The sequence below is a fragment of the Callithrix jacchus genome, chromosome X (assembly GCF_049354715.1).
Source record: "Callithrix jacchus isolate 240 chromosome X, calJac240_pri, whole genome shotgun sequence".
Lineage (NCBI taxonomy): Eukaryota > Metazoa > Chordata > Mammalia > Primates > Cebidae > Callithrix > Callithrix jacchus.
Window position 1 is genome coordinate 14031006 of NC_133524.1, and position 15016 is coordinate 14046021.

General features: G+C 38.9%; 1 protein-coding gene across 11 annotated transcripts in view; it reads right to left on the reverse strand.

Moving 5' to 3' along the window:
* Window positions 1-15016, reverse strand: part of GPM6B (glycoprotein M6B) — a 160204-nt gene that overhangs the window by 35801 nt on the left and 109387 nt on the right. For 4 of the 11 annotated variants that reach the window (XM_008988966.4, XM_002762631.6, XM_008988965.4 and 1 more), the window contains exon 1: window positions 7960-8440. The exons of the other annotated variants lie outside the window; for them this stretch is intronic. In XM_008988966.4, the coding sequence (XP_008987214.1) occupies window positions 7960-8020 (61 nt within the window). In that variant the 5' untranslated portion in view covers window positions 8021-8440. Of the gene's footprint in view, window positions 1-7959; window positions 8441-15016 lie in introns of those variants that run through there. 11 annotated transcript variants of the gene reach the window in all.

Sequence of the window (15016 nt, forward strand, 5' to 3'; positions counted from 1 at the left end):
TTAGGTCACTATGGACAGTTTATCTCCAAGAATCCCATAAAACCTAATAAAGGGTTACATCCTCTGGGGTACCATAAATATTTAAGGATTAAAAAAATGATTGTGCCATTAATGTGGGTAATGATTCCATCAGAAGATCAGATCATAGTGCTCCATCTGGCAGCTCAGGTCTCTGAGGAGAAGGACCTGGTAAAGCCACAGTGTAAGGCAAACAAAACCTCGCAAAGCCTTTATAAAATCCCAACTCCACTCCCCACAATCTCTGAAAACTTGTAAGGTATTTCAGGTTTGGAAGCAGAGACATACTTTGCCAGGGTGTTTTAGAAAAAATCTTTTTGACTTCAAGGTAAGGTACAGATAACTTATTCAAAACTGAGGGGGGGCGGTGCAGAAAAGATGCTGGGATAGGATCAGAACTGCACAATGAAACTATTCTTGCTACTGCTATTTTTGTTGTCAATAATGATATGACAGCTACAATTTATGGAGTGCTTACGATGTACTAGTCACTGCACTTAGCACGTGGCACCTATTACATCTGTCACAGCCAACCTCCGAAATAGGTACTATTAATATTTCATCTTTACAAGGGAACAATCTGAGGGCAAGGAGAAGGTAATGATCACTTGCCCAAAATCTTTCAGCCAGGAGGTAGAGAAGCCTGAATGTGAGCCTTAGCAATTTCACTCAAGAGGGCACACTTTGGAAACCACCATATATCCTACTGTGACCTCTGTGTGTGTTTCAATTTTCTACTCTTTTCCTGAGGCAACAGCCCAACAAGAGTTTTTCTGAGGTGCATTTGCAGTTGAGTTGTGCTTCTGTGTCTCCTAAAGAAATAGTCCAGGTCCTAAGCTACTGATGTTATCTCAGCCTTCTTAAAATTTCTTAACTCTCAGCCTTCCTTAGATTGAGATTTTTTGTGGGCTGGGTGCAATGGCTCATTCCTGTAATCCTAGCACTTTGGAAGGCCAACGCAGGTAAATCATTTGAGGTCAGGAGTTCAAAACCAGCCTGGCCAACATGGTGAAACCCTGTCTCTACTAAAAATACAAAAAAATTGGCCAGGTGTGGTGGTTCACATCTGTAATCCCAGCACTTTGGAAGGCCAAAGAAGCAGGATCACCTGAAGTGAGGAGTTTGATACCATCCTGGCCAACATGGTGAAACCCCATCTCTACTAAAAATATAAAAATTAGCTGGGCATAGTGGCATGTACCTGTAGTCCCAGCTACTTGGGAGGCTGAGGCAGAAGAATTGCTTGAACCCAGGAGGTGGAGGTTGCAGTGAGTCAAGATTGTGTCACTGCAGTCCAGGCCTGGGCAAAAAAAAAAAAAAAAGGAAACTCTGTCTCAAAAAACCAAAAAGAGGCACATGCCTATAGTCCCAACTACTCCGGAGTCTGAGGCAGGAGAATCATTTGAACCTGGGAGGTGGAGGTTGTAGTGAGCTGTGATGGTGCCACTGTACTCCAGCCTGGATGACAGGGTGACACTCTGTCTCCAAAAAAAAAAAAAAAATTAGATTTTTTTGCTTTACTGTTTGGGAGATTCTCTCTCAGGCATAGGTGGTACCACATTCTCTGAAGGCAAGAAAACCTAGTGGGGCTGACAGAAAGAACCAGAAGGTCAAGGCACTTCATGGTGCGATCTGATTTCCTCTTGGTAAAGGGGCTGTGAGCCCTCCACATAGATCCCCAAGCAAGAGGATTCTAAGTAGCTCTATCACTTTTTATCTGGAAACTTTTATCCTCCTTTAAAAAAATTCATCTCTATATACTCAGCACACAGTAGGTGCCCAATAAATGTTGGCTGAATATTTGGTTGAAAGGAAGAGAGCACCCTGTGGACCCAGAAATGGACCTTTAGATCCCCCACCATGCTGACTTTTACCAAGCCAGGCCATGCAATTCAGGATCTCTCTGCAGAAGATTCATCCATGCTCTGTGCTCATCTCTTCGCATGGATGGGGGAAGTCTCCAGACATGCAGGCAAGCAAGAGCAGGCTGTTAGGCAATGACAAAGAAAAACCAAGGACTACCCAATGTTAACGTGTTTTCTGAGAAAAACATGGCAGCCATGCCTAAGACCCTTAATTCAGCATTAAAATAAATGAATAGATTCAGAAGGTACACAGATGGGATAGGCAACTGGATGGATGTGTTCTACATCTGGAGAGGGCTTTTTACAACAGTAAATCTTTAGATACAAAAGAAAAGAAAATAACTTCCATATTTTTGAGCCAAATTTAAATAAAGGCATTAAATATAGAGTTACTTGAGAAATTTCAAAAAACACAGTGTAGATTTTAATCCCAAGGACATGATCCCAACACCTAAAAGGTAGCCACAAGAGGATGCCTTGGCTCAAAAGGTCTTTTAAAATGTCCAGTTGACAAAAAGAAAAAAAAGATTTAGATTTTGCTTTACTGTTCTGGAGTTTCTCTCTCAGACATGGATGGTGCCACATTCCCTGAAGGCAAGAAATGGCAGCCTTCTTGCCAGGCAAGAAATACTAGGCACCTGGCAAGAAATGGGAAAATGGTTTATGCCCTACAGAGAGAAGACTGCAAAATGTTCCCCCTAAGAGAGTGGAAGATAGAGATGAGGTGACCAGTGGAGGCTTATGAAGACAGGCACAGCTGTGAGTGGTTATTGCCGAAGGTGGGCCTGAAACAAGGGGAAACTGCAAAAAGGAAAGCAAAACAATGCCTTGTTCATTTTTCCCTATTTACTTATTTAATGTAATCTAGTGATAAGGCTGAACAAATTAACTTTAGCATGCTTCTTAGCACCTAGGAAATTATCACTGGAAGCAACTAAGTGACAAACACCGAGCTTCCAAGAAAGATCATATTCACTGAGCAAGGTCTTTCAAAGCCACATTTGTTATCCTTCATTTTTAGCTATTATTTAAAATATTAAAGAATGCCATCACAGCACTGTAAATGTAGCAAAGGCTGGTAAGTTATGGCCATCTGTTTTTATTTATAAGGTTTTATTGGAACACAGTTGCATCCCTCTGTTTACATACTATCTATGGCTGCTTTCATGGTACAATGGCAGATTTGAACACTGAGGACAGACATTAGGTGGTCTGCAGCACCTAAAATATTTACTATCTGACCTTTAAGGAAAATGTATGTTAACCTTTTATTTTAAATATAGCATAGTAAGGCTTGGCTACATAAAGCAGTTAATGCAATTAATAAAATCAGCCTATCAAACAGAAAATTATTGTATTTTCTCTTATACACTGGTTGGTGAGAAATATCACTCAGCTGGCTAAGGATCAAAATTCTCTATGGCATTTTGTCTATTTAATCTGCCACCAAGAAGCAAAATTATTATTAAAATCAAGATTATACTATTCCTAATGGTCCCTAAGATGACTTAGCACCCTTGTACTCCTGTAACGTGAGCTGAAGGGACAGAGGAAGAATGACATTTCAAAAAAGATCATCATAAATGAATAAATGCATGAACAAATCAACGAACAGCAAAGCACATTTGTGCAACTGGGACTGTAACCTCCCTCTCTTAAAACGTCAGTGCGGTCACATTGTTCCTCCATTCCATAGCCATCCCTACTCCTGGCCAACTATCTCCTATGTATGTACATTTGGTCCAAGGGAGAAAAAAGCAAGAGTGTTTTTGTAACAATCCAATCCAACAATCACAGTAAGGGAAAGTTTAAGTCATGGGGACACTGACGATTTTGCATGTTCTCAGACACATCAAGACTAAGTCACTTTATTAAGATCGTTTAGTCTAAATTGAGCCTGTACTTCCAAATAACAGAGAAATGTGATCTTGAAAATTATAATGATCTTAATTCAGATCTTAATGATCTGAATTAAGATTCTGCAAATCTAAATTTCCAGAAATGGCCCAGAATTCTTTTTCTAATGAAATAGCAAGGCCAAGTCTTGAAAAAAATCCTAATGGAATTGGTAACTTAAAAGTAGAAGATGTAACAAATGGCTCATTGAGATCTTTTCCACATTTAAATGTTCTAAAAAAAAAAATCAAAGGAAGCTGTATCATACCTACCACATATGTTCCGCACCATCTGGCCAGCCACTTTTCTCTACAGCCTATTCCCCAGACACCATCTCTTCAGATGTCCACCTTGGCAAATTCTTACAGATAATAACTGCATCTAAAACTTCCTCTGTACCATATTCATATAACCAAGTTAGAAAATGTCAATACAAATTTCAAAATGCAACAATTTGCAGATCATCAGGAATAGTGTAACATGTACAATGTGTCTCTTTGGGTTTTGATCATACAAGTCCTATATTATAAAGGAGTGTTTTTCTTCCTAAACAAAAAAGGAGACCCAAAAGTGCATACATTTTGCTCAATTAAAAAAAAACACTTAAGAAATTATATCTACTTGATTAAAAAGATTAAAATGGATGTGTTAATTTTTAACCAAGTCAATAATTTCAATTCATTTCTTACTTTGACTATATCCTATAATTTATTTTAAATTACACATTGCTTCCCATTCACTGTATTTTTCTTCCTGTGTGGTTATGAATTTAATTTGATGCCTGTAATTTATTTCAGCAATGATTCACAGGAAGATAACTAGCCTGACTACAATTGTTTCAGTAGAATTCAATTACCTACATATAATAATTTTCATAACAGATAGATTTTCCCCCATAATAGAGCATACAAAGCTGTTATGATTCAATTGCTTTTCTACTCAGTGATGACGTACTCTCAGCAATTTCAGATGCATTTATTTTCACAAATGAAATGACATCAAGTAATACTCCACTGAAATCAATGGAAACCTACTCTCCATCTTTTTGTTATTGGGTTATATGATCTATTTCTTTTGATTCTGTCTTATTCATTTCCTCTGGTTATATCATTTCAGTGAATCTGCTTACTCAATCTTCACACTTTAATTTAATGCTTTTAATTTAAAAACTGGCATTTGTAATAATTTGGCATTTCTTCCATCCATCTAAGAAAATCCTCTCGTTTTCCTTAAAAGTCCCTAAATTTCTACTAAATACTTCTTATGAATTTTGGTAACTGGTAGCATATTCTGTGATAAAAACTATGAGACTGAAAAAATATAAATGCTTTCCTTTTTTAAGAACACGGATTAATTTTGTCTAAAGTAGAAACAAAATCATTCTGATTTAGTTTAAAGAAAGAGTTCTCTTTGTAGGAGTTAGTGAATCACAATAGCTGGGTTGTATTGCTCTGCCGAAACTCCCAGGAAAGACCCCAACTAGAAAAGCAAGGTCAATTTATAAAGCTGAGTTTAATTTACATTCTTAAATAGCCACTGTGATAATTATCCACAGATATTAATTCACAAACTATGGGGCACTAACTGCTAGGCAATAATACCCCAAACTGAGAGAGAAGCATCGCTCTATTACCAACAATTGAAAACAGATGGGAAAGGAGAAACACAGGGAAAAAAATGTATGTGCATAAAAAACCTGCATAAAGTGACAAAATTTACAGGATTAAATTTAATGAATAAAATCCTTTGCTGAAACGCTTAAAAAACATAAAAAAAAAAAAGATCCAACAGCTCAAGAATTATATAACGCATTCTATAAATAATTATGTCAAATTTTAAAATGTTATTTCAATGGAAAGAATGTTTTAATAAACTTAATATTAAATCTGAAGGAATAGCGTTTTGACAAGGATGCAGAAACATTTGTGGCTATCATTTTATCCTATGTGTACTTAATGATGATGGGTGAGCAAACTGAGAAACTACAAAGCGTTTTGTGTGGGCTTTGACTATGTGTAGCCAGCATATTAACTTTGTTCATCTAAATGCAGATTAGATAAGCCACTCTCCAGATCAACATTTATGGTGGGTCACGTAATAATCACAACCCCTCTTGCTGCAGATCAGGAAAAACAAATTCCCTGGCTTGTATTCTTATTCAAGCATGTACCGTACATGTCACACTAGCTTCTGGTAGCGTGATATTTTTGAATTATTTAACAAGCAGCTAGTGTTTATACATTTAGGTAATTTTTAAAGTTCCTCCAGAAATTATCTTTTGCTTCTAAATTTGTCTCTAAAATCACAATGAATGACTTTTCATATACAGGTCGTCAGGGATTAGTAGCAACCTGTAGATGTTATTAAATAAGATCTAATTGACAAAATAATAGCAGTCCATAAGACTAAGTGATGATAAGATACACAGATGTGTAGTAATGATTTTATATTGGTTATATGACCCTTGCTTCCTTTTGGTGAGAAATTTTAAAAAAGGGATTTTTTTACAAAGACCAAAACAGTTTTATCTGCCATGGTTGAATATCACATTAATAAAAATTAAAAGTATGTACTAAGTAAAATCATCTATTTTAGGACAAAATTGTGGAAGACTATAAACTGTGATAGGCTTCCTTGGTACAATGCTATATTACATTATCCTACCCCCCAACATGCAAACAACTTAGTCTCTAGTCATCATGGAAATGAATTTTTAAACTTTGATCTCACTTCCTCAACTTGATAAATCTTCCCAAGAGCTTCTCTTATAGCTATTTGGTCATTTATGAAATTTTTTTTAAGACACACAAGAAAATATAGGCTGGGTTTTTGGTGGGGAGGTGTAGGTTTGATATAAGGATTGAACTAAACAAATGATTTTAAAACTATGGTGTTATGTACTTAACGCTACTGAATTATATACTTAAAATGGCAAATTTTATGTTATGTGTATTCTGTCACACCTAAAAAAATTCATTTAAAAAGTAAAATTGCTCGGTTTAGAATAAAATATTATGTGTACCAATGAAATTTTATATAAAAACAAGCAGCCTTTACCCCAGCATACTGTGAAGCTGAAGTACAAGTCATTGCTGTCTTTTGTGGTTGAAAATGGTTGACTCTCAGCAATTTCATAAGGTTCAACCTGTATCTTTATAAATAAAGTGAAGTTGAGTCCCCGTCCTGGAGAATTACTCTTTAGTGACTGTCAGTGGACGAAAGGGCCATGAGAAATAACCTTAGCATGATGGCTTTTTATATTAGAGCCACTGCGGTTATAGAATATGTTTTTGTGCATTTATGACAGCCTATGACTTTGAGTGAGCGAGATAAATTACAATGCAGTGAGATCCATTAGCTAACAGTGGCTGAGCTGATTCTATGGGACATCAGACTTGAAATCAGTCATTATTTAGAAAAAAGAGATTAATTTTAGTTTCTACTTTCTGCCATTTTCTTACTCCAAAAATACTTATTCCTCTAAAAACCTATTCTGTATATGAAAATTGGGGGACATTCTAAGATTCCCTTTAAGAAATAAGACCTTTATCAATTTTCTTCCCCCCAGTCTCCAAGTCATAATTAGCAGAAGATCCCCCCCCACCACGCCTTTCCATCAGCACTAGGTGACAGAGCTGATGTCCCCTCTCTGAAGCTCCAACTGTAAATGATTATTACATGTCGTAGTCAGGGCCTGATATAAGAAAGAGCAATCATATTAGAATAAGACAATTAGAGAATGCCCAAATCGCTACAGCATTAGCGGAACCAAAGCAGAATTAACATGCATGCCCCTCCAGTTCCTCCTCGGCATTAGCAGAAAACTACACATTCCGTGTTCCTGGAATATAACATGCAGGACACAGGACCTAAGTTATAATCATAGTAATTAAAAAAAAAAGACAGTTTCCCCAATGCATCTGCCCAAGGTGACAAATTACAGACATCCTTCTATGAAATACCACGTCAGTAGAACGATTTGGAACAGGAATGGGTTGAAGAAAGGCTGCTCTATTAATTTAACATCAGCCTACAGGAAAAAAAATCAACCCTGAAAGCAAGACCATGCCATAGGGATTGTCTCAGAGCCATTTTAAAAGAGAGACAAAACCGGGCTAACCCTTTTTAAGCACCCCTCAGTGAAAAGCTTTAAACAGGCTATTGTCAGAGCGCTGGGTACCTTTTCTCTCTTGGCTTTGTTCAGTATTTTCCTCGGCTGCAGTTTCCATGGCTGGCTTCATACCATCCACCAAAAATGCTTTTGCCCCTGCTCCCCCCAATACACACTTGTTTTTCCTCCTCTTCCTTTTCTTTTGGACTCCCCTCCGTCTCTTATTTACACCCGTCTGATTGAGAGGCTCTGTTCTTCACTACAGTAGATTACAGTCCCTTCCAAGATGCAAAAGTCTTGTCAGCGTCAATTTCGCTCTGCCTACTGGTCCATAAAGACAGCTGCCAAGGGGCAGGCAGCCATACGTCACGGAGGATCCCAGTTAGAAAACAGCCATTCGGCTCCCGGTGGTGCCTACAGTCTCAATGCGGCTCCCGGGGGAAGGACCTGCTCCCCACCGGGCTCTTCCTCCTTGCTCTCTTTCTTAAGATCTCAATCTTGATCTCACTCTCTCTCCCCACCTCGTTTCTTCCAGCTAAGTATACCCAATGACTGCTAATTAATTCTCCCAGGAAAAAATAGCCCTGTGACATCAGAGGAGGGGATATAAAGAAGAAAGAAAAGAGCCCCCTCCCGCCATGTGACTTAGTTGGTCGACAGCAATATATGTCGTCTCTAAGGAGATTGCATGTCTGTGCATTGGCATGACTCTTTCTTTTCTGTGGCGACCCCTTTGTGATATATCAGTTTATTTCATTTACCCCTCGACCCTGGCAAAGCATGTTTAAAGGATGTGCCCATAGTCTATTTGCTTTCTTAAATATTTGTCTTTCATACAAATTTTCAATAGGTACATGGCTTTTAATATAAATGAAAGAGGGGAGAAAAATACATTAGAGGGAAGAAAACTCAAACATGGGTTTAACAACAGCAGTGTAGCAATTTGGTATTAGAAACCACTCCCTTGTCTATAGTTAATATATAGGATAGTAAGAGAAACACAAGCCTAATTTGCAAAAAGGCACCCTGCCTTATTTAAAAATAAGCGTAAGATGTTCACAAGTATATCTAGCTGACATTTTTGGTAGTTTCTTGGAATGAAAATCAAAATCGTTTTTTAATTGGATATGGTATTTCTATATGGAGTTTTACTCATTAGAACTCCTCACTCCGAATCAAGAAAGTGTTTTTAAGAGCTCTCAAAATAGTCAACATAAAGATTAGTACACCAATAATGATTTGCCTTCTTGCATACCCAGATACTATGAGGCCAACATTCTCAACCCATGCTGTCATATTATCAGCCTTTATCATGATTTTGAGCCATATGTTTCCAAGCATCACTAATTTCTGCACCATTTTTTATGCATTTGGCAGACCAACTGACCTTCACTGTCCCTATAAAAAATTAGAGAGACTCAAGTCAAATACAGGGATGACCATTAATAGGATTCCCAAATCATGAATAGTCTGCTAGTTGGTTGGGCTCAACACTTATCTTGGAAGCAAACATAAAGACAAGTTGGAGACCACCCTCTCCTAAAAACATTCTCCTAAGTTTTGATGGTTTCTTGCTCAACTCCTTAAAACAAAAAGGATAAGGTACTGAACAAAAATCCTCGAACAACCTGCTCTTTCAACACCTTGGTTATAGATAATCCTTCGAACCTTCTTACATTTAATACTTCTAGATGTGTTACACTTGAGAAGATTTTCAAAACCAGTTCAGCTTGTTTCAACATTTAATTTTACATCTTGCTTTTTCCCTTTACCCATTGTCATAAGAAGACCACGCCCACAATTAACTATGTATTCCCTCAAATTAAGGCCCCAGACAGTTTTATTATCTCCTGGTCAGAAGACTGAGAAGTATGGCAGCCTAAAACCACAGACTTTAGAAAGAAGACTCATGCGCGATACAATTATTTCCATAGGAAAACCCTATGGTGTGTCCCAATAGGACAGTCTTAGACTTTTTTTTGCAAAGACTACTTAGGTCTATTCAAACAGAAAGGTGGCAAGTGTTGGTTTGTAACAGGCTTGTTCTCCCAGCAGTTTGAATGAGAATTCAGACCAAAACAAAATTCAATTCAGCACAAAAGAAGATACTGTGATCAGCTATGCTACTGGTTTTTAAAGTGTCCAGCAAAGTCATCTGATTATAGAACCCACAGAGACTAATAATTTTCTGGCTGTTGCTTAAGAATATTATTTTAATAGTGATACCAGTGAAAAGGCAGAATATGAGAGACAGTCTTAATTTAAGAACAACTCTAGTTCTATATCATAGAGATCAAAACCGTTAGACAAAATATTCACACATCCTCCAGTTATACCTGCATCTACTTTCCCTCTGAGAAATTATATATAAATGAACAATTCATCACTTTTGTCTTATTCACAACTTTCTTTTCTTTTCACTAGGATAACATATTACAATTCTAGAAATTACCATTATATCACTTTATAACAGCCTCAAATTCTGTTTATGACAAACCATTTGAACAACAAAAATTGTCAAGAGGAAGTGAGAAAATAATATTTTTTATAACATTGCTGAGACATGCATCCATTTCTGGCCAGGAAAGTTCTATAAGTAGAATGAGTAGGATGGAAAATATCTTCCAGAGCTGAAAATGTATCTTTGAGCCCCGTGCTCTAAGGCAGTCTGGTTAAAGGTAAGAACACCTCTAAAAGCCAAAACAGGAAAACAAAAATACTGAACAAAACAGATGTATTAGATTGAACATATGAAATTGCTGATATTGACTAAGAACAGCAGTTTCACACGGTTTGACTTATGTGTAAGTCTTCCGTAGAACTGCAGCCAGCTCAGTAAACATGTATGAAATAACCTCCCTAGCACCAACATCTACAGGCAGCGCAGACATGAACAAGTGACAGTGCCTCTCTGGGTAACTCACAGGCTAATAGGACACAGAAAACTCTTCTCAAACAGGGTTCTCCTGCCTGCTACAAGCACTGCGGTATCACAACAAAGAAAATGGGAGGAGGGGGAAGAGAATTTGAAAAGAGCTTTGCAGAGTTGAGTTGGCTATTGCAGTAATGCTTAGAAACCTTCTGGGTAAGGTAGGGAAGGGAAAGGTAGGGAAGAGGAAGGGAAAGAGTTCTAGGAAAAATTGAAGGGGACATGAGAGGAAAAAGAGGGTACTGTCAAAGGGTCAGGAAGTGATTGTTCTGACAGAGGGACTGATGGGAGATGGCTGAACCAGCAGGTTGGGAACCAGGTAGGTTGAACACCTTGCTAGCTCTGGAGGCAGTAGGTAGAGATAGAAGGCTCGAGAGCAGAGCTGATCCACGCTTTACAAAGGTCATTCTATTGATAACGTGGAAGACAGGGTGGATAGGGTAGGATGAGACTAGAGGCTGGCAAACTAGTCAGGAGTCTCCTGAAACAGTACAAGCAAGAGACAGTGTGGACCTGAACTATGGCACAGAGGAAGTGAGGACCCAGATGCCATTGGATTGGATCTGTGTGAGTAGGGGTGGAGGGGGATTTCGAGGGAAGGCTAGAGTTTCTAGCTTGGGTGAGTGAGGAGATGGTCATGCTGGCAACCAGAGAAGGAAGAAGTTTGGTAGGGGAAATTAGCAAGTGTGGTTGAGAGTGCTCTTAGGACATCCTGCAGGGGCTGTCCAAGAGGCATTCAGGAGTATGGCTCCAGAAGAGAGGAGCTGGCCAGAGACCAGCATCTGGGAGTTTTTAGTGTAGAGGCAGCCTTGGGAGAAAAGGAAGTCCAGTTCTGCTCAAATGCCATCTTCTCAGGGGACTCTCCCTGCCTCTCTTGTCTAAAATAGCAGCCCTGACATTCCTGGTCCCCTTAACCTGCATTTGAGTTTCATCATAGCTTTAACCACAACTCAACACTGTTGTTCACTTACTTGTTCATTACTTCCCATCCTCCTAGAATACAGGCTCCTTAAAGGCAGAAATTCTTATCTGTCTTATTCCCCACTGTATTACCAACTCTTGGAACACTTCTGGGCACACAGTGGGTCCTCAACAAAATATATTTTAAGTGAATGTTAAACAAACAACCAGAGAGAGAGACAGATTTTAAGTATACCAAGATCACAGCTTAGGGCACACTACCTTTTAAACATAAAGGTAAAGGAAACATTTTAAAAACAGGGTAAAAGAAACTAAGAACGACAAATCAGAAAACAAGGGAAATAAGACCAAAGTGGAATCATGAAATTAGAGAAAGTTTCTGTGAAGAGCATAAAGTTAACAGTGTAAAATAGTGTCAAACACCATAAAAGGAGCAAAAAGGATGAGGACTGACAAGCAGAAAGGAGCTTTTACTACCAAATAGCCTCTGGAACTTCTGTGAGAAGGTTCAATGACGGGGAATGATACAACCCTTCCCAGTCTCTTTCACGATCACCCTCAAAATAGAAGGCTCCCATACTCCAGTTGACATATTAAACTCATACCTAGGGCTTTGGCTGATGCCTGTACATCTTGGCCGTATTTTTAACCTGGCAAGACCATATTGAGTTTTTCTTCTGTAATCTATTATATTAATCATCTTCACAGATTTGTTCTGTTTTCAAGTATAGTAAATATGCTTTATGTGTCTGGGATTCAAATCATTGATAGAAATGTTGAACACAAGACCAAAGTGAGGGAATCCCATGTAGACCTCTATGGACATCATCCTAGTCAGCTGACTGGTTCATTCTTTCATTTGTTTGTTCATTCATTCATTCATTCATTCATTCATTCAAGATTCATTAAGCACCTATTATATGCCAGAAATCAAATCACTATTCTATGCTAACTGTTCAACTGACCGAGAATTCATCAAGTTGCATAATGATCTACCAACACATCCTTACCCTAGTCACATAGCAGATATTTGGTCAAATGCCTACTTCTTCCATTTTTTGAGGCTTGTATTTGAGGTTTCTTTTGGCTTCTAAAGGACTCCTCAGTGTAGAGTCATTAATCACCAAGGAAGGATGTTTCCACATTCTTTCTAACTACTAATTCCTCTGCAATTTTGGAGTTTTTGTGGAACCTTTATGCAACATGAAACACACCCTAGTGTAATCCTTCCTCGTCGCCCCTCAAAGGAAATCAATACCCAGAACAAGCTCACACTTGCTTGAACAAATTTTATTTTCTCTTCAAGCCCCATTACACAGCATTTTTAATTTTAAATAAATTCTGCTTAAAATAAGTTTGTGTTAAGTGTCTCCTTTTTTTTTTTTTTTTTTTTTGAGACAGAGTCTCGCATTGTCACCCAGGCTGGAGTGCAGTGGCACAGTCTTGGCTCACTGCAACCTCCTCCTCCCAGGTTCAAGCAATTCTCCTGCTGCAGCCTCCCAAGTAGCTGGGACTATAGGTGTGCACCACCATGCCCAGCTAAGTTTTTGTGTGTGTGTGTATTTTTAGTAGAGGTGGAGTTTCACCATGTTGGCCAGGCTGGTCTTGAACTCCTGACCTCAGGTGATCCACCCACCTTGGTCTCCCAAAGTGCTGGGATTACAGACGTGAGCCACTGCACCTGACCTTGTGACTCCTATTTTCACATTGCTCCCCATGACAAAATCAAAGATGTGTTCTGGTAGCAAGTATGTGGGCCTTCTCTCTACTTGGAGAAAACAGAATGATAAATACAGCAATAATTCTTAAATAGTACAATTCAAACAGAAAAGACACTTTTTATATAAAGTACCAATAATATTCAACATATTAATAATTCTGTGCTATTAGAAATGCTGGATACATTTAAAAACACGGAGACTGGACACATAGCATGGAGCCAGAAATTTAGAATGTGGATTGTCTAGATTTGTTGCGTCCTTTCCATAATCAGACTTTCCCACAGCTTTATCAATTTGGCAAAGACTTTGTCCTCCACTACCAGAATTAAATTTCTTATTTTTCATCCAATGCGGGTTTAAAAAGTATGTATCTTTTGATCCCTTACTCTATTTTTTTGAGATGGAGTCTTGCACTGTCGCCCAGTCTGGAGTGCAGTGGCATGATCTCGGCACACCGCAATCTCTGCCTCCTGGGTTCAAGCAATTCTCCTGCCTCAGCCTCCTGAGTAGCTGGGACTACAGGTGTGCGCCACCATGCCCAGATAATTTTTTTTGTATTTTTAGTAGAGATGGGGTTTCACCATGTTGGCCAGGATGGTCTCGATCTTCTGACCTTGTGATCTGCCTGCCTTGGACTCCCAAAGTGCTGCGATTACAGGCATGAGCCACCACACCCAGCCGATCCCTTACTCTTTTTAGTTTTTTTTCTTCATGTATTTTCTAAGTACCTCTTGTATATATGCTATACTTTCCTTTATAGGAAATGACACTGCATAAAGCTAAGAGTTGAAATAAACAAATCAAACTGGTTTGTATATAGGAAGAAAATGCTTATAAATGGTAAAGCTCTATGAACTATAAGCCATCATTGCTATTGTTTCTCTTTAGTGGTAGCAGCAAGAGCCTAGGCAGGTCACTATCGTGAAACTGGCCAACATCGATGACAATGAGCACACACAGAACCTCTGTTAGCCAATCTCTTCTCAACTAATCACTTGTTTATTTAACGACTGTCAGTGTCCTCATTAGAAGCTTCAGGAACCACCAAAACAGTGATTGTTCCATTTGGCAAAAGTCAATTTGAGGTGTAATAAGCCTCTCTCTTCTGATAAAAACATTCTACTGAACCTCATTTTTTTTTTTTTTTTGAGATGGAGTCTCACTCTGTCACCCAGGCTGGAGTGCAATGGCACCATCTTGGCTCACTGCAACCTCTGCCTGCCAGGTTCAAGTGATTATCCTGCCTCAGCCTCCCGAGTAGCTAGGACTGCAGCAGGCATGTGCCGCCATGCCCAGCTTTTATATTTTTAGTAGAGAAGGGGTTTCGCCATGTTGGCCAAGCTGGTCTCAAACTGCTGACCTCAAGTGATCTGCCCACCTCAGCCTCCCAAAGTGCTGGGATTACAGGCTCGAGCCAACACACCTGGACTCCAATCAACCTCATTTTCAAAAGGAAGGCAAGAGAATAAGTTTGGCACCAGCAAGCTGAGGCTTCCTATGATGGAATCCAGTGTGGCACAAAAAGTTTCAACATACCGGGCTGCCAAATGGGCAC